Source organism: Lactuca saligna, chromosome 7 (assembly GCF_052625555.1).
Source record: "Lactuca saligna cultivar CGN05327 chromosome 7, ASM5262555v1, whole genome shotgun sequence".
NCBI lineage: Eukaryota > Viridiplantae > Streptophyta > Magnoliopsida > Asterales > Asteraceae > Lactuca > Lactuca saligna.
In genome coordinates, this window is record NC_136423.1 from 10,981,457 (window position 1) to 11,005,691 (window position 24,235).

General features: G+C 33.3%; 5 protein-coding genes across 9 annotated transcripts; all 5 read right to left on the reverse strand.

The window, feature by feature from the left end:
• Positions 1-1,397: 1,397 nt before the first annotated feature.
• Positions 1,398-3,466, reverse strand: LOC145006578 (F-box/FBD/LRR-repeat protein At1g16930-like). Its single transcript, XM_078965660.1, has 3 exons — positions 2,892-3,466; positions 2,128-2,298; positions 1,398-2,004 (listed from the first exon to the last, which is right to left on the reverse strand). Exons 1-3 carry the CDS (start codon positions 3,450-3,452, stop codon positions 1,639-1,641), a joined length of 1,098 nt encoding a protein of 365 aa, XP_078821786.1. The 5' UTR covers positions 3,453-3,466; the 3' UTR covers positions 1,398-1,638.
• LOC145006656 (F-box/LRR-repeat protein At5g02910-like) lies at positions 3,465-3,842 on the reverse strand. The gene has a single exon (XM_078965734.1). It carries the CDS (start codon positions 3,840-3,842, stop codon positions 3,465-3,467), a length of 378 nt encoding a protein of 125 aa, XP_078821860.1.
• A 3,186-nt stretch (positions 3,843-7,028) lies between these two features.
• Positions 7,029-10,430, reverse strand: LOC145005165 (F-box/LRR-repeat protein 13-like). 3 transcript variants are annotated; one of them, XM_078964215.1, is made up of 4 exons: positions 10,281-10,429; positions 9,083-9,880; positions 8,320-8,469; positions 7,029-7,696 (listed from the first exon to the last, which is right to left on the reverse strand). In XM_078964215.1, exons 2-3 carry the CDS (start codon positions 9,868-9,870, stop codon positions 8,409-8,411), a joined length of 849 nt encoding a protein of 282 aa, XP_078820341.1. In that variant the 5' UTR covers positions 9,871-9,880; positions 10,281-10,429; the 3' UTR covers positions 7,029-7,696; positions 8,320-8,408. The 3 variants fall into 3 exon arrangements, with proteins under 3 accessions (XP_078820341.1, XP_078820340.1, XP_078820339.1); XM_078964214.1 differs by lacking the exon at positions 7,029-7,696 and having other exon boundaries at positions 8,322-8,469; positions 9,012-9,880; XM_078964213.1 differs by lacking the exon at positions 7,029-7,696 and having other exon boundaries at positions 8,322-9,880; positions 10,281-10,430.
• Positions 10,431-13,878: 3,448 nt separating this feature from the next.
• LOC145006235 (F-box/FBD/LRR-repeat protein At5g56420-like) lies at positions 13,879-16,570 on the reverse strand. Of its 2 annotated transcripts, none has more exons than XM_078965324.1 (4): positions 16,361-16,570; positions 14,631-15,587; positions 14,412-14,558; positions 13,879-14,334 (listed from the first exon to the last, which is right to left on the reverse strand). In XM_078965324.1, exons 2-4 carry the CDS (start codon positions 15,579-15,581, stop codon positions 14,035-14,037), a joined length of 1,398 nt encoding a protein of 465 aa, XP_078821450.1. In that variant the 5' UTR covers positions 15,582-15,587; positions 16,361-16,570; the 3' UTR covers positions 13,879-14,034. The 2 variants fall into 2 exon arrangements, with proteins under 2 accessions (XP_078821450.1, XP_078821449.1); XM_078965323.1 differs by having other exon boundaries at positions 14,631-15,593.
• Positions 16,571-17,495: 925 nt separating this feature from the next.
• LOC145004949 (uncharacterized) lies at positions 17,496-21,800 on the reverse strand. 2 transcript variants are annotated; one of them, XM_078963980.1, is made up of 10 exons: positions 21,497-21,800; positions 21,159-21,356; positions 20,578-20,687; positions 19,589-19,657; positions 19,329-19,444; positions 19,194-19,248; positions 18,833-18,953; positions 18,537-18,584; positions 18,352-18,446; positions 17,496-17,855 (listed from the first exon to the last, which is right to left on the reverse strand). In XM_078963980.1, the coding sequence occupies exons 2-10, from the start codon at positions 21,253-21,255 to the stop codon at positions 17,754-17,756; spliced, it is 813 nt and encodes a 270-aa protein (XP_078820106.1). In that variant the 5' UTR covers positions 21,256-21,356; positions 21,497-21,800; the 3' UTR covers positions 17,496-17,753. The 2 variants fall into 2 exon arrangements, with proteins under 2 accessions (XP_078820106.1, XP_078820105.1); XM_078963979.1 differs by having other exon boundaries at positions 21,159-21,377.
• Between the last annotated feature and the right edge of the window lie 2,435 nt (positions 21,801-24,235).

Consider the following 24,235-nt stretch of genomic DNA (forward strand, 5'->3'; position numbering starts at 1 on the left):
GGAAAAGTCAGGATTCCGTGACTTTTCAAAAAGATGTCATTTACTCTATTGAAAATGTTGGAAAAATCAGGATTACCAAACATGTTTTTGACTTTTAGAAAAAAATAAAAGTTAAAAGTCCCTTTAAAAGTTATTCCAAACACCCTTTTAATATATCAACTACTAATATTTAGAAAAAGAGATTCACTGCAGTTTGTTAATTCCAACGGTTAACTTGTGGTTTTCTTTAGATCATGTACAAATCTATGTCATACTAAACCAGGTTGTTCATGAACTGTTTGAAATCGCAAATGGCAATCACATACATTTTACATTGAACTCACATTTTCCTTTGGACTCACATCTTAACGTTAACAATTCCATACACAAATCTTGCAATAGAGAATCACTTTAGGTTTCAAATGTGCGAGAAATGAAACATCTAAACGATATCCCTAACTTTTGGCAAACCAAGTGGACAATATTTGTAATTTAATCATTATTATTAAAGTATTTTAACCCAATGTTACTTATGTGATCTATCTTTTACTTCCTACTTCAACTATGAAACAGAGGAAATAGCTTAAGTGGGTAGATTAGAAAGAAGAATAAATAGAGAAGAGTCACGTTAGGGGATGTCTAGATTTTTCTTTGTTATTGTGATACTCTATAGCGGCTCTAGCCTTTGGCTGTGAGAGAGGGGTTTCCCCCTGGATCAATTATCTGATTGTGTTTTGCTTTCAATCAATTTCAACATCGTTTCCCTACTTTTCTTCTTTGTTCTTTTATTTTTGTAAGCCTTAATTTCCATTTCTCATCAGATGTCATGGGTTCATTTTCATACATATAATAACTCGTTCTAATATATATATATATATATATATATATATATATATATATATATATATATATATATATATATATATATATATATATATATATATATATATATATATAGAGAGAGAGAGAGAGAGAGAGAGAGAGAGGGGACAAAAAATTATGAACTTTGATGTATTCAACAAAAAAATCCAATAGAAAGTACGACTTGATGGTAAAAACAAAACAAGAATAAATAACTTTTACGTATAATCCGATAAATATATCCATAATATATAAAATAAATATACCGAAGGTATTTGGTTCATTAGTTAGTTATTTTGAAGGTATTTGGTTTATTAGTTAGTTATTTTATCGGAGAGTGATCATTGTTCAAAGATGGCAACTAGGGCACGTTGTAACGTTTTCTAACGACTGCCCTCAACATGATGTTTTATAAACACCAAAAAAAAAATTTAACTTTATCTAAAAATTTAATAAATGCCCAACAAAATTCCTAACTCAGGAGGATTAGTGGTGTAATGGAGTTGAGCCAACTCATATACTCGGGATAAGCTAAAAAATAATCAAAATTGACTCTGTTTAAGTGAAAATTAACAACATTCAACTAGGTAATGCCAAAATCCAAATCCAAGAACCATCCACATGAAACAAAGAGATCCGGTTTACCTATAACATGAATAAAGTAGCTACTACTTGCACGGTTTTTAATACAAAGCTTACAACATCAGTCCTTCATTGAGTAGAGTCATGAGTTTAACCTCAGTCGATACAATGTACCAAAAAAGGGTAAAACTGTAACTTTGACTAAGCTCACGGACTTCAACAGCCAAGTGGTTTAATACTCGAGTTGCTCGAGCACTTGCTTGAGTCAACTTCAAATCTTCTTGGGGCCAATATCGATTCGGCTTGTCTTGGGTTGATTACAAATCTAAGTTTGACATTTGAAGAAGCCTTGTGAAAGTTTGAGACTTGATTCATAGTCTCCAATGACTTTTCATGGAACTTGGCTTCATCAACCCAAATGAAAACCATTTCCTCCAATGCACTTCCATTCTCAAATAAGGCACGTGCTAAAGCTAGATGTTCTTCATCATAATCATGAAACTCCACCTTTTTAAGACGAGGAGTCACGAAGTTGATTGTTGCAGCATTTTTTAATTTGCACTTGTCCGCTCGATAAAAAAACTAGATCATCAAACAAAAGCACAAGATTTTCATGTTCAGATTGCCAAGAGTGAAAGTGAGCTACATGCTATGAATATGTGAAAGTGAGCTACATGCTTCAAGAGTGTGAAACATAAAAAATACCTTTTCCATTAGGTCCAAAAGTGAGGATTCGTTTATAAAGATCAAATGAAGAGACTCTAAATCCGGAAAGCATTTGAGAAATGGGATGAGCCTATGCACTGCATCAACTGTTATCTCCAAAGTCTCGAGATTAGGTAGAGATACAGGCTCATCTTCTTCTGGCCAATAGCACTACACCACAATCACAACAAGTCAAAATTTAGAGGATATTATCCATGCATGTAAAGGCATACACAAATGATAAAGATTCAATGAAAACCAATTTGTCACTAGGTAAAAAAGAAATACAACTGATAAGCTAAACTTTTCACCTTTTTCATTGAGAGTTTGTGTAATTCATTAAACATTACACAACTAATTCAGTTACTGCATTTTCCATATGGTGCTGATTTCCATAATTTGAAGATGTGTATATGGGACCCACATAACGGAAATAACATGAAATTTAACACAAGGCAACCATTAGACAGCCTAATCTTTTGGCAAAGGGATGTCATTTTTCCACATATGTTTTTGATTCATCCACTTAAAAAAAAAGGTTTAATCGAAGAGAGAATCATAATGAAATGTATAAAAGTCAAAACAACTTTTTTCAAGTGAATGGATTAAAAACCTTAAATAGAGCTGAGATGACTAATATGGGTTGAACAATAAAAAAAGAATATGCTCTATCATAACATAAAAGATTTCAGAAGATGGAAAAAAACAGTGCAATATATTTGAGCTGAAATGAAGAATTGTTTAAAAAGAGAATAAGCTTCTACCTGTCCCACACAGTAAAGGCTGATGGACAAAGATTCCACTTGAGATATTCTTTCAAAAAAATCACAAGGGGGATCCAACTGATTAAGAAAGTCTCTACAGAGAATCACAGCTTTCTTCAAGGAGTATAGATTGTAGAGAATAAAATCACGAGATACAGAGCCAGTTAAGTTCAAAAGCACCAGTTTTGGGCAACAAATCGTAACACTTGAACTCATCCTACAATCTATGTAATCTTCTATTTCATAATCAAAAACTCTTTCCCGGTTTTCAATTCTCAGATTCTTGAGCTTCGGACATGCAATAACAAGTTTATCAGCATAGCAGTGTAACAAACTCAAATCCTCAAGCAATGGGCAGCTTTCAAGAAAATATTTTACCAAATCACCCTTTTTTAATGTAACATCATTCAACTCAAGAACCCTAAGTGCAGAAAACCCTGTAATCTTAGGCAAACATAGATGATATCCGAGCAAACATAACCTTAACACTTCCAAAGAACCACAAGTCACCAGACAATAGGGCATCTCAATATCCTCAGACTCGTCTATTGGGCTAAACATCAAGTCAAGTTGTTAGACTTTTCTCACAACAGCAGCATGAATCCATTGCCTTATGGTCGTCATATCGTAGTAATCCGCACAACATAAACGAAAACTATCCAAATCAATGGGTTTGTTTAGTAAAACCCAAGAAACAAAATTTTTGAATCCAATACTTTCCAATACCATTTGGGGATCGTGTTCTAGACCTCGGGTATAATCTATGTCTATGGAGGGAATTGAAGTCCACAAATACCTCCATCTTCTCGACAAAATGCTGCTTCTAATTGCTTCTTCTGTACCTTGAAGACGAGAAAGAATCAATTGAAGAACACGATCTGGCAAGTTGCTGATCAAATCAACCCCATCTAATTCGCCTTCTAATGTCTTTGCTTGCTTGGATTCCTTCATCACTCTGTTACTGTGATGTGAACAAGAAATCATTCAGTAAGACATTTTATCAAACACCTTGTGAACAATAGGATAGTGCAGCTTCTACACGAAGCTAAAGGGGATAAGCTTCTAGACAAGATTGATCCCTCTTTCTCTATATGGTTTAACATATGTGAGGTTTTCTACTACACCCCTTTACTAGATTAAGGGTTAATGTCATGATGATAATATGTCAACTAAGTATTTCAATTTTGTACATCCTAAAGCATTAAACTTTCCAAGTATTTATATATTATCCCATATGAAAACTTTATGTTATGTTACATCTTAATTCTTAAAAATACAGTTTTTTTGTGTATTATATGTTTTACTAATATTGCATTGAATAATAAAAACAAAACTAATAGTATTTATAATATCAAATATGACACTCGAGAAATTAAATAATTACTTTTTAGGTATCATATGGACTTTAATCTCCATAAGTTAAGTTTGACTCTCACAGGACACAATATTTAATACTTTAAATCAATATGAGTTTCATGAGAAGGTTAGAAGCTTCAAAAATTTCAAACAATACACACAAATAAGAAAACTGGAAATTAAATCCTAGTAGTCGTTAACCTTCCCATCTTGAAAAACTTAAGACATTACATCAACCAAACAAACCAAATTCAAAAAATAAAACTGATGGATATTTGAGAAAAATAAAAGAAGATACAAAGACTATATAAACCCTAAATAATAGGAAAACATATTCAAATAAAAAAAAAAACTGATATTTGAGAAAAATACCTGATCAAATAGGTGCAGAACCTTAGGGTTTAAGAAGTAAGTGGAGGCCATGAAGGATTTCCTTTGTTTCCCAGCAAATTTGAGTCTGCATTGCTGCGTAATCACCTCTTGCTCTCTGTGCTACTAATCGACCACACTCTGATTCTTGATTTGCTGGAAACGTCTTTTGGGCCTCAGATTACGCCTTTACGTTGTTGCGGCGACCTGCACAAAAATCCGGACCCAACAAAAAAGACAGCGACCGAACCGGTTAAAAAAAGAGATCGTATCGAAAAAAATAGACCGATCCGGACCCATTTGAAAATACCGGACCGTTTCGGAGACTACTCCTAAAAAGAGCCGAACTGGTTTGAGACCGGTCTAAAAAAATAAATTTGTAACCAAACTTTATAAATATATAATTTTTTATGTTAATTATATAATTTTTAATCACAAACTATCTAATTAATTTTATTTTTTCCTTTTATGCAATTTAAATTATTATTTTTAGTAAATATTAATTTATTATTTTGGTGATAATCTCATATTATTAATGGAAAAAAAAACTCAAAACCAAAACAAATGAATCGAAAAATACCGAAACCGAACAAAAAAACACACATAATAAAATCATGAAAATAAAAATATCATAAATGTGTAAGATATTAGATAAAAGAGTACATAGTTTGTTCTTGTGGTTTTCTTATACCTATGTTGCCCGATATGGGCAACCATAAAAAACGTTGTTGAAATGCCACATAGGCAAAAACCCTCCACCACATGGTGTTTCAAACTTACAAGGCCATTGTGAGAGGAAGGGGAGAAGAAACTCCTGTTGTCCTTCGTTACGATCACAACGCCAAACCATATTATGCACAAAAACGTGAGGTTGGGGCGGTGTTTGGGTCGTGGTAACGGTGTTTTCCGGCGTCATGTCACAAAAACAAGAATTGGTGTTGCCCACACTGAGTCGTCTTATGGATCAATTCAATTTTTCCTACTCTACTCGGACCACTTTTAGGGTATGTTTGGCAATAATCGGTAGTTGGAAACTGTAATTTTTATTTGTATAAAAGTGTTCGTCAAAAGACAGTTGTAAGTTTTTTAAGGGTGTAAATTACATAAAATTAGAAACTAATGCAACTTGAATAATTTTTGAATTAGAAGATTTTTGTTTAAAATAAAAGTTATAAACTCGTATTTCCAAACAATTTTTTTTTCTTTAATTTAAGCTTTTTCTTATAAGCTAAAAAACTAAAAGCTCATATAAAACTCTCAAAAGCTCGCTACCAATCATGCCATAATCTACTATTTATTTTCATAGGACAACACAAATGAATCAAATATTTTTTTTTGAAAGCTTTATACTGTAATCTTAAATAGTTTTCATACGGTAACACAAACTCTGATACACAAAACTACTTATTTTCCCTCATAAAGCCATCATTGGAGTATATTGAAGAAATAATCCCTATGTTATAGCCGAAATCACAATGTTAGTCCAATTTTGCACATGGACAGTTCTCGTGGTTTATTTTGTTGCATTTTTGGTACTTATTATTAATTTTATTTGAAAAGTTGAACTCAAATGTTTGTAGAAGAAAACCATTTCTAGAATTTCTTCATACTCCAAAAAAATATTATGTAAACTCCATTATGTTGATTACTGTGTAATTCAGAAGATGAATGACATTTTTAATGATTAATTCTCCTATTTATATATTTATTTTGTATATTTTCATTGATAGATCATAGATGATTATGTAATCCACTAAGGATTTTGCGCAATTTGGAAGTCTTCAATTGAATCCTCTTTCTAAAATATTATATTTTAACAAATAATTGTTGAAAAATGTTGGTACATAACCATTATATCTGAATTATTTTCGATAAAAAATCAATAAGACTCATATATCTATACTAAAATTCTAAAGAAAAAAATTAGTTTTTTATATTAATATGGATCTCTATTTATAATTGACAAAAAAAATTATATTTGATATATTCATTTTTTTCCGATAAAAAATAAACCTAAAAATAAAAAACAAAACATAAAAAGATCAGGATTATTCAATAATCAGTTAAAGATATGTCCATTGTATACATGGTAAATATATGGATAATATTGGTTTATTGGTTCATTATTTAATCCAAAACCATCTTGGTAATTTAAAAAAATATGGCAACTCAATTTAGATTTAAGGCCTAAAAGGCCAAACATGCAACAAAATGAAATCATGAGAATTGGCATTTAATATAGTTGTCCTCAACATGATATACTTTTTGCAAACCACAACGACCAATCGGGAAAGATTAACTGAAAATTTAACACAACACCCAACAAGATTCCTTAATCAGGAGGATTAGTGGTGTAATCGAGTTGAGCCAACTCATTTATTCGAGATTGACTCAAAAACAATCGACATTGACTTAATTTAAATGAAAATGAACAACATTAAGTTAGGTATGGAAAAAAAGTGTTGTGTATAAAGTTGTACAATACAACACTTTAAAACACAAATTGTTGTGTATGGAAAAAAAATGTTGTGTACGAATCAATTCCCAATGCCAAAACCCTAATCCAACAAGCATCCACTTGAAACCAAGGAATTAGGTTTACCCATAACATGAATAAAGTGGCTACTACTTGCACAATTTTTAATACAGAGCTTGTAACATCAGTCCTTAACTGAGTAGAGAGTCGTGAGTTTGACTTAAGGTGTAACCGACTCGAGTTAAGTAGTTTAATACTAGAGTTGCTTGAGCACGAGCTTGACTTGACATTAATCGAGTCAACTTCTAATCTACGAATCGGCTTGGCTTGGGTTAATCACAAATCGAAGTTGGACAGTTGAAGAAACCTTGCGAAAATTTGAGACTTGATTCATAGTCTCCAATGACATCTCATGGAACTTGGCTTCATCACCCCAACTAAAAACCATTTCCTCCAATCCATTTCCATGCTCCAATAAGGCTCTTGCTACAACTAGTATCGGCTTTTCGTCATCAAAGTCACGAAACTCCACCTTTTTCAGACGAGTCAAGATGTTGATATTTTCGGCTTCTTGTAGATGCCACTTGTTCAATCCATAAACATGCTACATCATCAAACAAAAGCACTAGTTTTTCATGTTGAGGTGAAAAAAAATCCAAACTAGTTTTGAATTCTTCAACATAAATATTAAAACCAGTAAAACCTCTTTTTTGATATTTGGTAAATTTAACAAATTTCGCTAAAATAATAGAGATAATATATTTTCAAAATACCTCTAGGTTGATACCGGGCCCCATTAATATCATCAACTAATAATTATATAAACTTATACAAACATAACTAAGACAGACAACTTAGTGAAATATAATGTCGTTTGTTTTTTCTTACAACTCAAGTCTAACTTTTCTTATTGCAACCAAAATTTCTGGTGCCGTGTTCTTACACTACACCAAAATATTGTGAAGAGACAGTCATAACTGCATCAAAATTTAGCTTCAATCAACTACAAGGATCTTTTTAAATAAATAATAATAATTTATCAGTTAAAAAATATCTCTATAAAATGATTAAACATTTCCACAGCTTGGATACGATAAACCCATTGAGCTAACTTTTTTATTTTACTAGTTTACTAAAGTATAACCAGCTTGATCCATTCGTAGGTAAATAAGCAGGAATTTTTCATGATCATATACAAAATAACATTTGATATGAGAATGAGAATACCTTTACAAAGATTAAATGGAGAGAATCCAAATCCGGAAAACATTCGAGAAATTCGATGATCATATACAATCCTTGCGGGTCATCAACTGTTATCTCCAAAGTCTTGAGATTAGGTAGAGATACAGGCTCATCTTTTTCTGGCCAATAGCACTACAAGTCAAAATTTACAGGATGTTATTCATGCATGGCAATAATTAAATAGGCAAGTTAGTATGTAACCAAATGACAAAGATTCAATATCAAAACCCATAAAAGGCATGTAGCTACATTAAGCCCTGTTAGACAGTCCTTGTTAATTCCATTAGGTCAAAAGGAAATAACATCAAGAAAGTTTCTTTTATAGCTTCTGATTAATGTTCTAATCTAACATAAGGCAAGCATCAGACAGCCCTATCTTTTTGCAAAACTATAAAGGAAAGGTTGCATAAAGACTTTTTCATAGATCTAATGAAAGTTGGTACACAGCTGTCTAATACCGGTTAAACAATTAAAAAAAAAAAAAAAGTATATGCTCTATCTTAAAACAGAGATTTCAGAAGCTGCAATGCAAAATATTTTAGCCGAAATGAAGAATTGTTTAAAAAGAGAATAAGCATCTAACTGTCCCACAAAGCAAATGCTGATGGACAAATATTCCAAATGAGATATTTCATCAAAAACATCAGAAAAGGATTCACGTGAAAAGTCTGTACAGTGAATCATAGATTTCTTCAAGGAGTGTAGATTTCGGAATAAAAAACTAAAAGATACAGGGCCAACTAACTTCAAAAGCTCCAGATTTGGGCAAGAAATCTCAAGCCCCAGACAATCTAACATATCATCTACTTCTGGATCAGGTATCATTTCTTGCTTTTCAATTCTCAGATTCTTGAGCTTCGGACTTGCAATAACAAGAGATCCAGACGGAGTACAGCAGTTTAACAAACTCAAATCCTCAAGCAATGGGCAGCTTTCAAGAAAATATTTTACCAAATCACCCTTTCTTCTATAAATATCGCTCAATACAACATCGTTCAACTCAAGAACCCTAAGTGCAGGGAACCCTGGAATCTTAGGCAAACATAGACGACGATATCCGAGCAAACATAATCTTAACACTTCCAACGAACTACAAGTCACCATACAATGGGGTATCTCAAGATCCTCAGGCTCATCTATTGGGCTGAACATCAAGTCAAGTAGTTTGACTTTTCTCACAACAGCCGCATGAATCCATCGCCTTATGGTTGACATATCGTAGTAATCCGCACAACATAAACGAAAACTATCCAAATCAAGAGTTTTGTTTAGTAAAACCCAATACACAAACTCTTTGAATCCGTTACTTTCCAATTCTTTATCTGGATCCAATCCTCGGGTATAATCTATGTCTATAGATGGAATTGAAGTCCACAAATGCCTCCATCTTCTTGACAAAATGCTTGTTCGAATTACTTCTTCAGTACTTGGAATACCTGAAAGAATCAGCTGAAGAACATGATCTGGCAAGTTACGGATCAAATCAACCCCATCTTCTCCTTCTGATGCATTTGTTTGCTTGGATTTATCCATGGGTCTGTTACTGTGATGTGAATAAAAGATCATTCAGTAAGACATTTTATCAAACAGTTTGTGAATAATTTTTTTTAGATATAAGTTGGACTTTAATCACCATAAGTTAAGCTTGACTCTCACAGGACGCAATATTAAATACTTTCAATCAATATGAGTTTCATGAGAAGGTTAGAAGCTTCAAAACTTCAAACAATACACACAAATAAAACAACTGAAAACTAAGTCCTACATTAGTCGATAACCTCGGGTCTTCAAAAACTTCAGACATTAATCATCAACCAAACAAATCAAATTCATATGATAAAACTGAAATTTAACATATTTGCAAGAAGATATAAAGAATATATAAACCCCAGATGATAGCAAACCACATTCAAAAAAAAAAACCTGATATTTGAGAAAAATACCTGATCAGATAGGTGCAGAGCCTTATGGTTTAAGAAGTAACTGGAGGCCATGAAAGATTTCCTTCTTTTCCCAGCCAATTTGAGTCTGCATCTGCACCCTAATCCCCTTGCTCTCTATGCGATTATTTCGCTTCTCAGCTGATTCTCGACTTTCAGGAACATCTTCTGGGCCTCAGATTAAGCCCGAGGCTGTTCTGGGCTGGGCCTGGCAGTAAATCACATTTTTGTTCTTGTGGTTTTCTTCTACTTATGGATCAGTCCAGTTTTTCCTATTCCATTAGGACAATTTTTAGAGTATCGTTTGACAAGTGTTTGTTAAAAAGGAAAGGGAGCATTTATGATGTTATTTTTTTAAATTATAACGATCTCTTTTATCTCAATAGGATTTTTGCATGTATAATCAACTTCTGAAAATATCATAAGTATACAACATATTAGATAAAAGAGTAAAGTATGTAATTAATTTTTGTGGTTTTTGATCCGGTCCAGTTTTTCGTATCCATAGACTATTCAAGATCATCTTACATGAACAACTTCGTATACATTTTGATCCGCTCCATCTTTTCCTATTCATTTGGAATCGGTCCAGTTTTTCGCTACTTTTCTAACATGTAACTTTATAAATTTAAGTTGCATGGAAAATTGTGGCAGGGAAATAACAATATATTTTGCATTTATAACTGTATGGGCGATACCATATGTTTCGATTTTTGCCTTAGTTACAATTTATAGTGATTATATCAAATTTATTTTGAAAATCCAGTAACCCTTCAATTTTGTTGCTTATCAGGCATCCAATTAACACCAACAAGGTAATTCAAATACCAAATCCACATGGAAACGTTAAAAAAAAAGTCGTAAGAAATCCAAACCAAAATACTTATAGTTCTAACACCCATTAGTAAAATCTAGCAAACTATTGTTTTGATAATTAAAAGCCTTAGTTTATGTTTGATAATCTAATCATTGGATATGTAAGAACAAATTTTAAAAATCATTAAAAAAATTATAAAAAAACACATTGGCATGTTTGTATGTGGCATGTGATGTGGTGAGTGACACAACAACAATGGATGTCACGTCAGATTTTCATAAGTTTCATGTCACATATTGGTATAAACAACTAGAGAAGTTTTGTCCTTATTGTGTCCGATGTGTTCTACATCGGTTGACATTTTGGATCAAATTTTTGTTTCCTACGAGCTATCGATTAGCATTTGGAGAAAGGTCTTATGTTGGCTTGATATAGTGGTTTCAAGATGGAAGGCTATTAATGACATCATCTTGTGGTTGGATTCGGTTTTTAGTGGAGTGTAGAAAAAAGGCGATGGTTGAAGCTATTATTTATGTAGTTTGGACTGTTTGGTGTATTTGGCGATTCCAAAATGATCTTTTGTTTGGCGATAACTAGAGATTACTCAAAGAGAGAGATTTTTTAAAATGTTGTTGATTTTTCATTTAATTGGTTTGTTTTTAGAAACTCTATTGATTGACTTAATAACCTTTATCTAGTCGTGTCTTTGTGATTTTGTTATTTTTTGCTAGTTTTTGATATAATTCACTTGTTCAAAAAAAAAAAAAAAACGGTGGTAGTTTGTGTAGTTATGATACCACTGAGGAAATGTTTTTTGGATTTGATAATAGTTTGCATGGCTGTAAGCCTGAAAGTCTACTATGGATAGTTAATTGTAGAATAACACTTGATTAATTGTAACCTTGATTATTAAGGAATTTGCGTAATAACACTGAATTTGAGTGTATACTAAATTGTTGAAAGGCATTGTGCAAATTGTACTGATTAGCTTAATGATATATTAAGTTGTGTAACTAATTTATATTTTTAGTCATGGTTACTCACTTGTAGCTTATCATTTTGTTGTTGTGCCTTTTAGGTTTCAAGTAGACTTAGTAGAAAGATGCAAAGTTGGTAGCGCCAGGCTTTGAAGTTAGTAGAAAGATCCAATTTTTCCAAAAGGTCACTCTTGAACATATTGTTGGGTATAATCATGATGTTGGAAAATTGAAATAAAAAAAATATGGTTTTACATTTTATGCTTTAGTTATTAGTTTGTTATCTAGACATGGTCCACTATAGTTTGACCGAATTTTGTGGGGTTGGAACTTGGAAGAATGGGTCTTTGGTTGTACCACTTCTATAGGTAGAGACGTAGAATAGATAATGTAGCTATTTTCATGCAACATGGGGGTGTCTAGAAGACTACATAGTCTTTCCTCTAGTATGAATAAAGTAGAGTTGTTTGTCATTATTTTTCACACAATGCATATTTAATATGCAGATCAACTTTTGTTTCTTCTTTCTATCATTAAAATCGAGTAAACAAGCTGTCATTTTGGTTCTGCTTTTACAATACATATCCTAATGTATTATTTTATTTTCGTTGGGCAGCACAATCAAATCAAGCTGATTTTTTTTCAGCTGTAGTCTAAGAAGCAACATCATGTTAGATTATACAAAATTCAAGGGGTGTGTATGGGGCGGTTTGGTTCGGTTATTGGTCAAAACCGAACCATAACCATTATGATTGGTTAATACATTTTGGTAACCATTGGGTATGGTTAAATATTGGTTATGGTTAATGGTTTTTGTCGGTTAACGGTTTTGGTTAATGGTTAATATTGGTTAACCATAATGTTCAAAATAATATAAATAGCGAAAGTATATTGACATAAAAAATGAAAACGGAATACAAAAAAGTCCTCGACGCCAATGTTTGTACCCTAACTTATAGTAATAAAAAACATGTGTACATTTGATACTGAGAGTGAGATAACACATAATCACATTTAAAATAAAAAATATTAAATAAAAATATAAAACTTTCAAAAAATTGACATTAATAATTTCATATATTGATAATTAATATTAACATTCAAATAAAGCCATACATTCATACACGTTCAATTCGATTAAATCAAAAACTATAAAATAAAATAGCCAAACATTAATATTATGTGTTATCTGGATAAAAAAAAAAATTTCAATCACTCATATACATTCAATGTCATTAAGTCAAAAAATCATTCGAATAGTTCTATAAAATCAAAATGATCTTTGATTAGGATTAACGGTGTAAGAATCATCAATTTAGGATTATGAGTGTGAAGATTAAACTAATTGTGAATAATGTTTACAAACTGTAGAACTAGCCGATTAAGAATTACAACATTAATGAATAATCTAAATATTGGCATGATTGGAAGATTGTGTGTGTCTGCGTGATCAACCTTTGATGGTTTGATTTTCCGTTTGTCTCCTGATAAGTGAGGATTAATGAATTATATTTTGGAATTTTAATGGGTTTTAAATAAGTTTTAATATATTATTTTATAATTTATATATAATCTATAATTTTTTATATTAGAATATAAAGTTAACGGTTCGGTTAATAATGGTTCGGTTAACCTATAGAACCATAACCAAACCGTTAGTTATCGGTTAACAAAAATTAAAAACCGAACCAACGGTTTTTAAAATGGTTCGGTTATTATGGTTCAATTATATCGGTTAATTTGGTTTTGGTTCAGGTTCAGGTTCGGTTTTTCGGTTATTATGCTCACCCCTACAAAATTCCAAATCTAACAACAAGAAGCATCCGCCACAATTCACATAAGACCAAAAGATCTGGTTTACCCCATAACATGAATTGGTAGTTACTACGTACAGTTTACAAAAAGCATTTAACGTCAGTTCATCAAAAGAGTAACAAGCTCGATCTCAACTCAAATAAAAGACTCAGAGCTTGAATCGAGGGTGAGCTGGCTGAAGTACAGTTGTAAGTTTGACAGTTGAAGAAGCCTTGTGAAAATTTGACATTTCCTTCATAGCCTCCATCGACTTCTCATGGTGCTTGGCGTCCTGTTGCCACAAGAAAACCATTTCCTCCAATGCATCTCCATGCTCCATTATGGCACGAGCTATAGCCAGTTTCCGATCATCTCCATCGAAACCAAGAAACTCAACCAATTTCAAATGACGAGTCAAGATTCTCATTGATGCAATATCATCTAGTTTCCAGTCTTCCAACTGATCTACCTAAAAATACATGGTTCAAATTTTGTTATATACATAAATAAAAAAAGAACACCATTTGATATGAGAAACGAGAATACCTGTGTAATGAACAAACGGAGAGTCTCCAGATGTGGAAAACATATGAGAAATGGGATGAGATCATTCATTGCAAATGCACCAGTTGTTATCTCCAAAGTCTTGAGATTGGGTAGAGATACAGGGACATCATTTGGCGGAAAATAGCACTACCACAACAGTGTACAGGTTATTATTTAAGAATTGTTCATACATACAATACAAAGAGAATAAGAACCTACCATTGAGACACAGTAAAGAGTGATGCACAATAATTCCACATGACTTATTCCAACAAACCCATCGACAAGGGGCCTTTCATCTTCAGTCAGTTCTTCAGGGTGAATAAAAACTTCCTTCAAGGAGGGCATACTTGTTTCAAAGATAAATTCACCAGCTACATAACCTGATAGCATCAAAGACACCAACTTTGGGCAAGAAATTTTTAGCGTATCAAACATGCCCTTATTCTTCTTGAACACTTCATAACTAACCCCCGCCTTGTTGACAATTGTAAGACTCTTGAGGTTCGGACATGAAATACGAAGAGTATAAAGTTCGTGTATAAAACAGTCTATCAACCACAACTCCTCAAGCAATGGGCAGCTTTCGAAAAAATATTTAACTGAAAAATCATCGAACAAATCAACCTTTTTCAACACAAGAACCTTAAGTGCTGAAAACCCTGTAGTAATATTAGGCACACTTAGATGACATCCGGACAAAGACAACCTTAATTCCTCCAATGAACTGCAAGTTACCAGACAATGGGGCACCTTGACAACCTCAGATTTACTCCGAGGGCTTAACACCAAGTCAAGTTTTTTCACGTTTTTCATAACAGCAATGTGAATCCATTGCCCAAGTGTCGATTTATTGTAGTAGAATACATAACTTAGACGAAAACTATCCAAATCCACGGATTTGTTTGCCAAAACCCAAAACACAAACTCTCTAAATTTGGTTTTATCGAATCTTTGTAAAAGATTCATCCCTCGGAAATCATCTATGTCTACACAGGGAATTGGAATCCACAAATGCCTCCATCGTGTCGACAAGATGCTTGTTCGAACAACTTCTTCTGTACCTTGAAGACGTGAAAGAATCAACTGAAGAACATGATCCGGCATTTTACTGATCATATCAACTCCATCTTCGCTTTCGGATGCCTCTGCTTGCTTTGATTTCTTCATATTACTCTGTTACTTTATTGATGCCAATAAAAAATCATTACAAATATTCAAATCATACTGACATTTTATCAAACACTTTGTGAACAGCAAGATGGTAATACAACTGAAAACGCGTAGGTTTCTCGCCAAGATTGATCTCTATGGTTTTTCATGGGTGACATTTTCTATCTAACTCCCTTTATTCTATTAAGGGTTAATGTAATAATATGGCAACTAATTACTTCAAATTTACAGTAATGTCATTGCATTTCTAGTAGTACATCCTAAAGCATTAATGTTTCTAACTGTTTCTATATTATTTCATATGAAAGCTTTGTGTTACACCTTAAAAATGCAGGATTTTGATGCTTTTATATAGTTTGCTAATTTTGTATTAAATAAAAAAAAATAAAGTAGAAATTAAAAACTAAAAGCCAAAGGAGAAACAAAAAAACTAAACTGGACTTTAATCTCCATAAGTTAAGCTTGACTCTAACAGGTAGCATTAGTAAATACTTTCAATCAATATGAATTCCATTGGAATTTGGAAGTTTAGAAGCTTCAAACATTAAAATTAAAACTAGAAATCAAGTCCCGTAGATAACCATTAACCTTCCAATCTTCGATTACTAAGCATATAAACCGTATATAATCATCGACCAAACAAACCAAGTTCCAATAATAAAACTGAGATTAAGATATTTGAGAAAAAACACAAGAAGATGCAAACAACATATAAACCCTAGATAATAGCAAACCATACTCAAATAGTAAAACGGAAATATAATTGAGAACAATACCTGATTAAATAGATGCAGAACCTTGTAGTTTAAGAACTAATGCCTGGGCGATTGTGAACGATACCCTTTGTTTCCCGCCCAATCTGAGGCTGCGTCTATGTAATCATCCCTTGCTCCCTGCTCCTAATGTCCTAATCGACCACGATTGGGCCTTGGCGGTTGTCCGCATAACTGTCTCTGGGCTGGGTTATACTGTATAAAGTTATAGTAATCTCTTTTATCACAAGAGGATGTGTGTCCTACACAATCAAACTTCTAAAAATATCATAAATATACAAATAAAAATACAAGATATTGGATAAAAGAGTAAATTATGTAATTCATTTTTGTGATTTTTCCATACTTATGGAACGGTCCGGCTTTTGTATCTAATCGAATCTGGTCCAGTTTTTCTCGAATTTTTGTGGTTTTTCCTACTTATTTTCTGAACATATAACTTTGTACAAAACTACAGATTAAGTTATATGGAAAATTGTGGCAGGGAAATAACAATATATTTTGCATTCATAACAATATGTGCAATAGGCTTCAATTTTTACCATAATAGCAACATAGTTGCAAATTATAGGATTTATAGCAAATTTATTCCAAAAACCACTAAACCAGTAACCCATTACAAGTGTTTTTTTTTTTCAATTCTATTACTTATTTGGCATCCAATCACTGCCTAAGAGGCAATTCAAATATCAAATTCGCATAGAAGCATAAAAAAACAACAACAAAACAAAACCAAAATAGAAGTCAGAAAGAAATCCAAACCAAAATCTTTAAATTTCTAACGACCATTAGTAACTAAAATCTATCGAACTACGGATTTGATAATCAAAAACCTTAGTTTATGCTTGATAGTCAGATCATTTGATATGTAAGAATAAAACTTAGAATCATTAAAAAAATCCACATTGGCATGTTTGTATGTGACATGTGATATTGTCATGACAACGGATGCCACATCATATTATCATAGGTTTCATATCGCAGATTGCTATAAACGGTTGAGAAATGTATATATTATAACCTATATGTAAAAGGTAAAGTACATTGCCTATATTGGTTGGAAGAGTAAACTATGTGCTATTTCATGCAATTTGCCCATAACTTACATATAGATCTAGAAAAGGATGAAACTTGAAACTACACACAAATGAAACGATTCATGTCATATAATAATAAATATTATAAGCATCGCCCCACAAGACTAGTTTGTATTAGACAAGCAATCAACCCACCAGCACCCTTACAAATTAATGTTTCTTCTTTGCTTCCTTATACAACAGTTTTACACAGAAATAATATTGAATCAAACAGTTGGGGCATTTGCCATATACTAGTAAATAGTAAAAATCCATTTTTTGTAGCTAAAAGTGTTGTCAAATCAAACAGACTTAAACTGCTATCGGCTGAGAAGGCTGTAGGAGGGTATATCTTCCAGCCTTGTTACGTCTTCTTGCAGAAGCTCTCTTTCAAGCTGACGACGTGTTGACTTCATCACCGCCTGCAACACAAATCATATACGCCTCACTTCCCATTTATCTCTGTATTATTATTATTATTATAGCATCCTACTTTCATTTTACACAATCATAGCATTCTACTTTTAATTATTTTTCGTATCAATATAACACTGAAAATTGCTTTGTATTTGGATGAAATTTCTATAACTGGATAAAAAATTTCAATGTACAATACTATAATAGGAAGAAATGAAAGTAGGATTTTATGATAAACAAATCAATGCTTTTTTTTTTTTTTTTTTTTTTTTTGCATCTAACACCTTCTAGAAAATGTGGTCATGACCAAATCTATGGCAATCATCACAGATTTCTCAACATTTCTATTTTTTTTTTTTTTTTTACCATTTTCATATTAATGGTGTTTGATGACTTGATCTCTCTACAGAATGAAAAAAAAGAGTAACTTAATTTGTTGTCATAGACTTTCTCATTTTGTCAGTTGTTTTTCTAAAATACGAGAAAAAAAAAATCACATACATTGAAATCCATGTAAGATGCATGCATAGCAAGCCACTGGTGATCCATTAGCTTGAACGTTATGCAATAAAGAAGGTCAAATGCCAATTCGTTTTCTGTTTGGAAAATAGAGAAAATAAAACCAAAAAATTAAATTATTAGCTCCAAAATTAGTTTTATATAATAGAACAAATAAATACTTGTACCTGAAAGAAACTTCAAGAAGGTTGCTCCCACAAAACTTCGTGGTTTAACTGCAAAGTAGAAAAACTCTATTAGGCCCTGTTTCTTTTTTTCCCCATTAAGTGAATGAGGGCAAATCTGTAAAAATTTAGGACTCAAATGGGAAGGTTTCCTTTCCATAATTTTCTGTATCAAGTCAAAAAAGAAACACTAATATAAAGCTTACAGCCTAACAGGATTAAGTCAAAAAAGAACAACATCTTAGTCTGCAACGCATTAAACTCCTAAATTAATTATTATTTAAAATATCCTGGAAAACCTGCTTCAAGATCCAACATCTGAATAAGCATGAATGTAATGTTGACACCAGCTACAGCAAAAGGATATTCCCACATGGAACGGACGCCTTCTCGCTTTCTAAGAAGATCTTGAAATGATTTCTGCAAAAAAATGTAACCAGTGAATAACCTCCTTCTGGAGAAATAACGAAAATGAAAAGAAAATACAATTACATGGATGCAAGTGTATCATGTTTGACAAAGAAAAGAAACTTATTCTGTTCCTTCCAGAAAACATACGAACCAAACGGACCCTTAGTTTTACATACATGAAGAACTTCTGAGTATGTGTGTATGTGTGTGTGTGTGAGAGAGAGAGAGAGAGAGAGAGAGAGAGAGTACCGGGAAATTTCTGGCAAAATACAATAAGTTTTCCAGTGATATAAACCCACCACCCCTATCACAAAATTCCAGGTCTTAAAAACTGCATAATTTTGAATGGAAGATCTCAAGGAACAACAATAAAATGTGATTTACCGAAAATCAGTGGAAGGATCTTTCCCTTGCCACCCCATCTCCTTCCACTGTTCAGAAATTAGATCATGGAGTTCCTCTTCAGGAAAGGCGGCTCCCCATAATGCCCTCAATGCTTGCTACAACATCAATAAAATTGCAAAAATGGGAGATTAATTTAAACCTACTTCTTGTATTGTAGCCATAAATCTTAGTTATGAAATCTATTTAGTATTTACAAACATCAAGAATATGTGTTTCTGCAAAAGGAGGAAGACATTTACCTGATGTCCCGGAATTGAACTATCATAGGCAACATCTAAACGGATTTGCAGCCTCTGTAAACAATCTTCCTGGCAATGGCGAAAAGAAATGAACAATCAGATTCTTATCATATCATACACTGTTTAAAAGGAAATGATGGAAGTGGTAAAGATTTTAATCACAAAATATTTATACTTTCTGCCTACAATCCTAGCAAAGTCATGCTTTATAACCATCTTCTTATAAATGAATAAGAAAAAAGCCCATCAAAGTTTTAGCATATAGATTCTTTGGACACACTGGCTAGCCATAACTGACAATAGGGAAAAGTAGAAAACTAGAAATAGATATGGATAGGATCTTAGATAGGATCACGTGGAAGGATGTTTTTCATGTCATCTGCTGGGGTGTTTGGTTCGCATAATGTTTTGAAAGGAAATGGAATTGGAATCTGGAGGATTTGGAATATGAATGAATTGAATTCCGTCACAATTTGTCTAGGTGGAAACGAGATGGAATTTGTGAGCTACAAAAGGGAAAGAAAAGGAACATGCGAGAGGCATTTACTTACTTGTAAATTCTAGGTTTTAAAAGGGCTTTTGAGTATTTTGAACATGAAAAAATGATGGGAATTGAATTCCATGGTTTAAGGATGGAAAGTTGAAATCCATGGGTGGAAGGATTTCGTGAATTCCAACGGAATCCAATTCTGTACTCATTAGCCACCAATTACGGGATTGGAATGGAATTGATTTCCAATTACGTCCAAATCCACAGAATTCTGCAAGCCAAACACACCTTTAGTATCCATTTTTCACTTTTAACCTTATCTGGATAGTTTTGGGTAAAGGGCTTGTTACAATGTTTTCTACATTAATCTACCAAGTCCCATACTTGGTTGTCTGACATGGCTAGATCTTGGCTTTCATGGCATTGAGCAATTTACCAGATCCAGGTGTACTACAGAAAATCACATGCATCAATCATCTTAACAGGTTTAAAACGGTACCTGGGCAGGGGTCAAATCAAATGATGGGCGAGAGTCACCTTCTCTTCCCTGAACACAAACACATGAGAGGCCTCTGCCAAGCCATGCTGCTGAGCCTGCTGCAACCTCAGCTGCACATAAAAAAGAAACAGGGCCAAAAGCAGAGTTCCTAAGTTCACCAAATTCATGACTATATGATGGTTTAAATAATTAAACTAAAACTTAAATTTGATGGGAGATGCACTCTAAATTGTCAAAAAGGGCATATCCCAAGGCCAATTTGATTTAATTTTTAACTGAACCAAACCAATATATCAAATGTTCATGATCGTGTATGCACAATCAAACAATTTGTTTTGCCGAGGCTTTTGTCTCTTTCAAAAAAAAAAAAAAATCAAACAATTTGAAATGAAATTGTTTATAATTGATATTTGATTAAGGTAATTATACTAACAAGCAAGCTGAACTCATCACATATATCAATGAAAGCAATCATCTAATATCTAATTGCGACAGATCGGAATTTTCACAATTACCTCTTTACAGAGAAACGTATAATATGGTGCTACGATCATAATGAAGTTAAACAATGAGTCATATACCTGAAGTTGTATTACAGGTGTTGCTTCTATCAAGTCCATGTGAAATCCTCCTAACTGCAACAAATGATCCACCGCCGCCTCCTCCTCTGTCCTCCATTGCCGGTAACAAAAACTCAAAGCGCGCACACTAATTCACCGTTAATTCCACCATTACCGACCACAAACACAAGCGCAGAACTTCTTCAACTTCACAGCAAACTGCGAAATTAAAAACGAATCCTAATCCGTTCACGACACCGAATTAAAATCCGCATCAAGAAATAAACCTCCGATCACCACTTTCGCGATCAAACTGATGAAAAAAACATATCAAGAAGCAATTCATTAAAAAAGTTTACCAGTAATTCTTGAAGGCAAATGCAGGAGTTCTCTAGGGTTTTACTGGATCTAAAGTTCTAATAGAAGAACACAAAAAATGAGCTTAAATCAATTTCTCTCTTTGATGATTATATTGTGTATATTCAAATATATATATACAAGAATATAGAAAGTATTGGTTGTGTTTCTCTCCCTACTTTCTCTCTCTACATCTATGTCACGAAGAGAGGTTTATATATATAATATTTGTGCGTGTTCTTTGTTCGTTTGTTGGTGGCCATCTCGTCTGTTGGGAAGGAGTATGACTGTAAGAGAGAGAGAGAGAGAGAAAAAGGCGAAGGTTTTTAGGTACGGAGATTACAACTTAAAAAGGGAATATATGCTAAAAGTCTAAAATTAAGGGAGATTTTCACTTTTTTTTTTTAATTAAAATATCATATTTATCTAATTTAATTTTTAAATATTATATTTACCCTTCATAAAATTTTAAAATATTATATTTACCTTTCATAATAATCCAAAATATCATATATATCCTTTTTAAACATCAAAATATGATATATGTTCTTTTTAAATATCAAAATATGATATATACACTTTTTAAACATCAAAATATTAATGATAATATTTAAAATATCTTCCATCTAAAACATAATAACAATCAACAAAAACAGAAACGAAACAATCAAAATATACATTTCATAGAAAGGGTTGAAGATGAATCTTTTTGTTTGTCAAGAGGTCGACATTCCAACAATTTAGAAGTTCACATTCAATTACAATAGACGTAAATATGATATGGTTAAATTTCTTAATTATTATAATAATTCTAAGGTATAAAAAATGATTATAAAATATTAAAAACATTATAAAAAAGGATTTATGCAAATATGATATTTTGAAGGTTTATAAAGGATAAATATAATATTAAGAAATTAAGTTGGCAAATATGATATTTTGAAGTTTAAGAGGGGCATATATGAAATTCTACCTAAAATTAATAACAATTAGACAAAATTACATAAATGGTCTTTGACATAATAGACAAATTTTAGTCCTTATGACGAATTGTTTGTATATATGGTCCTTATAGTTTCAAAATATTGCAATTATCCTTTTAACTAACGGTTTGGTTCGGTTATTGGTCAAAACAAAAATAAAGTAGAAATTAAATAACAAAAATTCTAGGATTTTGATGCATTTATAATAGCCCATCCAATTATTCCAATCCAATTCCCATGGCCCAATATCATATAATCATAAAGGCCCAACTATGGCCCATTTATGGCCCAATTTCCCAAATTGGGCCTAACCCTTCATATGGGGTTTACCCTAAAGCCCGTCAACATATTCTAGTCCATATGATCATTCTTGGATGGTCCATTAATAATCGCCAACGCCTAATAGGAAGGCCTAACATAAAGCCCAAGTCAAACTAGGGTTTCACATAAAATGACAATTAGGGTTAAGTGTTTCTCACTTAACCCATTTAGGGCTTAATCCATTAAGTCCATTATTGCTTTAGATTAATTTACCAATGATTATTATTTAACATTTCAAGTTATTAAATAATCTCGTGTATGTCCCAATTAAATTCTCAAAATTAGGGTTTTATGCCACTAGGGTTTTCCAAACCCTAATTAAGGTTTTCCAACCCAATATTAGCCCATTAGTCCATTGGTTGGGCTTTTGGTTACATAGGGACTTATTAGGCCCATTAGGGTTTCATTGGTTCCACATTGTCCAAACATCCCCCAAACGAGGTCCAAACGCAATCAAAGCACACCGCCACCCGACACGGTGGCCAAAGGCGGCAACCACCACTCTACAGTTGTGATTAGGGTTCTTCCTTTCATTATTCCAATACAATTACAATTACAACAATGAAATCTACAATAACACCCTCACACACTAAACTAACCACACATACCCACTAACAGTCACCACCAAGCGGTGGCTGGTGGCGATAGAGAAACAAAGACAGCGGTAACCACCATGTTTGGCAGCTACGGTGGTCTCCCTTGGTTTTCGGCCAAACAACATCTCTATGGTAGGATCTCTAGTGGCAAAGTCGCACCCACACACTTGATTGGAAAAATAGTCCAACCACCCACCTGGTGGTTTCGACAGCATCAACATAAGTGCCCGAGAGTGGCCGTACACAGCCCCGACGTCGTCTTCAGCGGCTTCGCCTTGTCAGCAGCACCAATGGTGGCCATGGCTGGTGGTTCATGGTCTCTACTATGGAAAATACTCACGCCATCGCTCCATCCCAACTACAACCCCACGATGCATCTTCTTCACAAATCCAAGAGCTCAACCACCCTTTCACGGTGGCATAAAAGTATCCCCAACATCAGCTTGGTCAGAAATAGTGATGTAACAGTGGCGCCACTGCTCTTGGTTGGATCTGCTCCGGCCATTCCCGACGCCATAATAAAGAAGAGGAAGTTGGCTCTGGTGGTTTAGGTGGTTTAGGACCCCAACGATGGAGGTTGCAACCCGACGGCAGGGAGGGGCGTAGCGGCGCAAGAGATCGGAGATGAGAGGTTGACGACCGAAGGTGGTCACTTGTATGGCTGGCGGCTGCCTAGCGAATAGGGTTAGGGTTTTAGGTTAGATACCCGCCACTTAAAGAAATTCCCCCATATTAACAAGATTAGTCCCTCCATCCCCCAATTCTTTCAAAACTAATCCCAAATTGACCATTTAGCCCCCGCCTTTCCAAGATCCTTTCATCTTAGGTCCATAATTTACTT

Coding starts and splice junctions, on each gene's coding strand:
- LOC145006578 (XM_078965660.1), bottom strand. CDS start 3,452: ATGTTTAGCCCAATAGACGAGTCTGAGGATATTGAGATGCCCTATTGT. Junction 2,299..2,891: donor GCCTTTACTGTGTGGGACAG/GTAGAAGCTTAT, acceptor ATTGTGGTGTAG/TGCTATTGGCCAGAAGAAGA. Junction 2,005..2,127: donor TTTTGGACCTAATGGAAAAG/GTATTTTTTATG, acceptor TTGATGATCTAG/TTTTTTTATCGAGCGGACAA.
- LOC145006656 (XM_078965734.1), bottom strand. CDS start 3,842: ATGAAGGAATCCAAGCAAGCAAAGACATTAGAAGGCGAATTAGATGGG.
- LOC145005165 (XM_078964213.1), bottom strand. CDS start 9,870: ATGGATAAATCCAAGCAAACAAATGCATCAGAAGGAGAAGATGGGGTT.
- LOC145006235 (XM_078965324.1), bottom strand. CDS start 15,581: ATGAAGAAATCAAAGCAAGCAGAGGCATCCGAAAGCGAAGATGGAGTT. Junction 14,559..14,630: donor CTCTTTACTGTGTCTCAATG/GTAGGTTCTTAT, acceptor CTGTTGTGGTAG/TGCTATTTTCCGCCAAATGA. Junction 14,335..14,411: donor TCCGTTTGTTCATTACACAG/GTATTCTCGTTT, acceptor ATGTATTTTTAG/GTAGATCAGTTGGAAGACTG.
- LOC145004949 (XM_078963980.1), bottom strand. CDS start 21,255: ATGGAGGACAGAGGAGGAGGCGGCGGTGGATCATTTGTTGCAGTTAGG. Junction 18,585..18,832: donor GATGTTGGATCTTGAAGCAG/GTTTTCCAGGAT, acceptor TCTACTTTGCAG/TTAAACCACGAAGTTTTGTG. Junction 17,856..18,351: donor CATCTTACATGGATTTCAAT/GTATGTGATTTT, acceptor TTTGTGTTGCAG/GCGGTGATGAAGTCAACACG.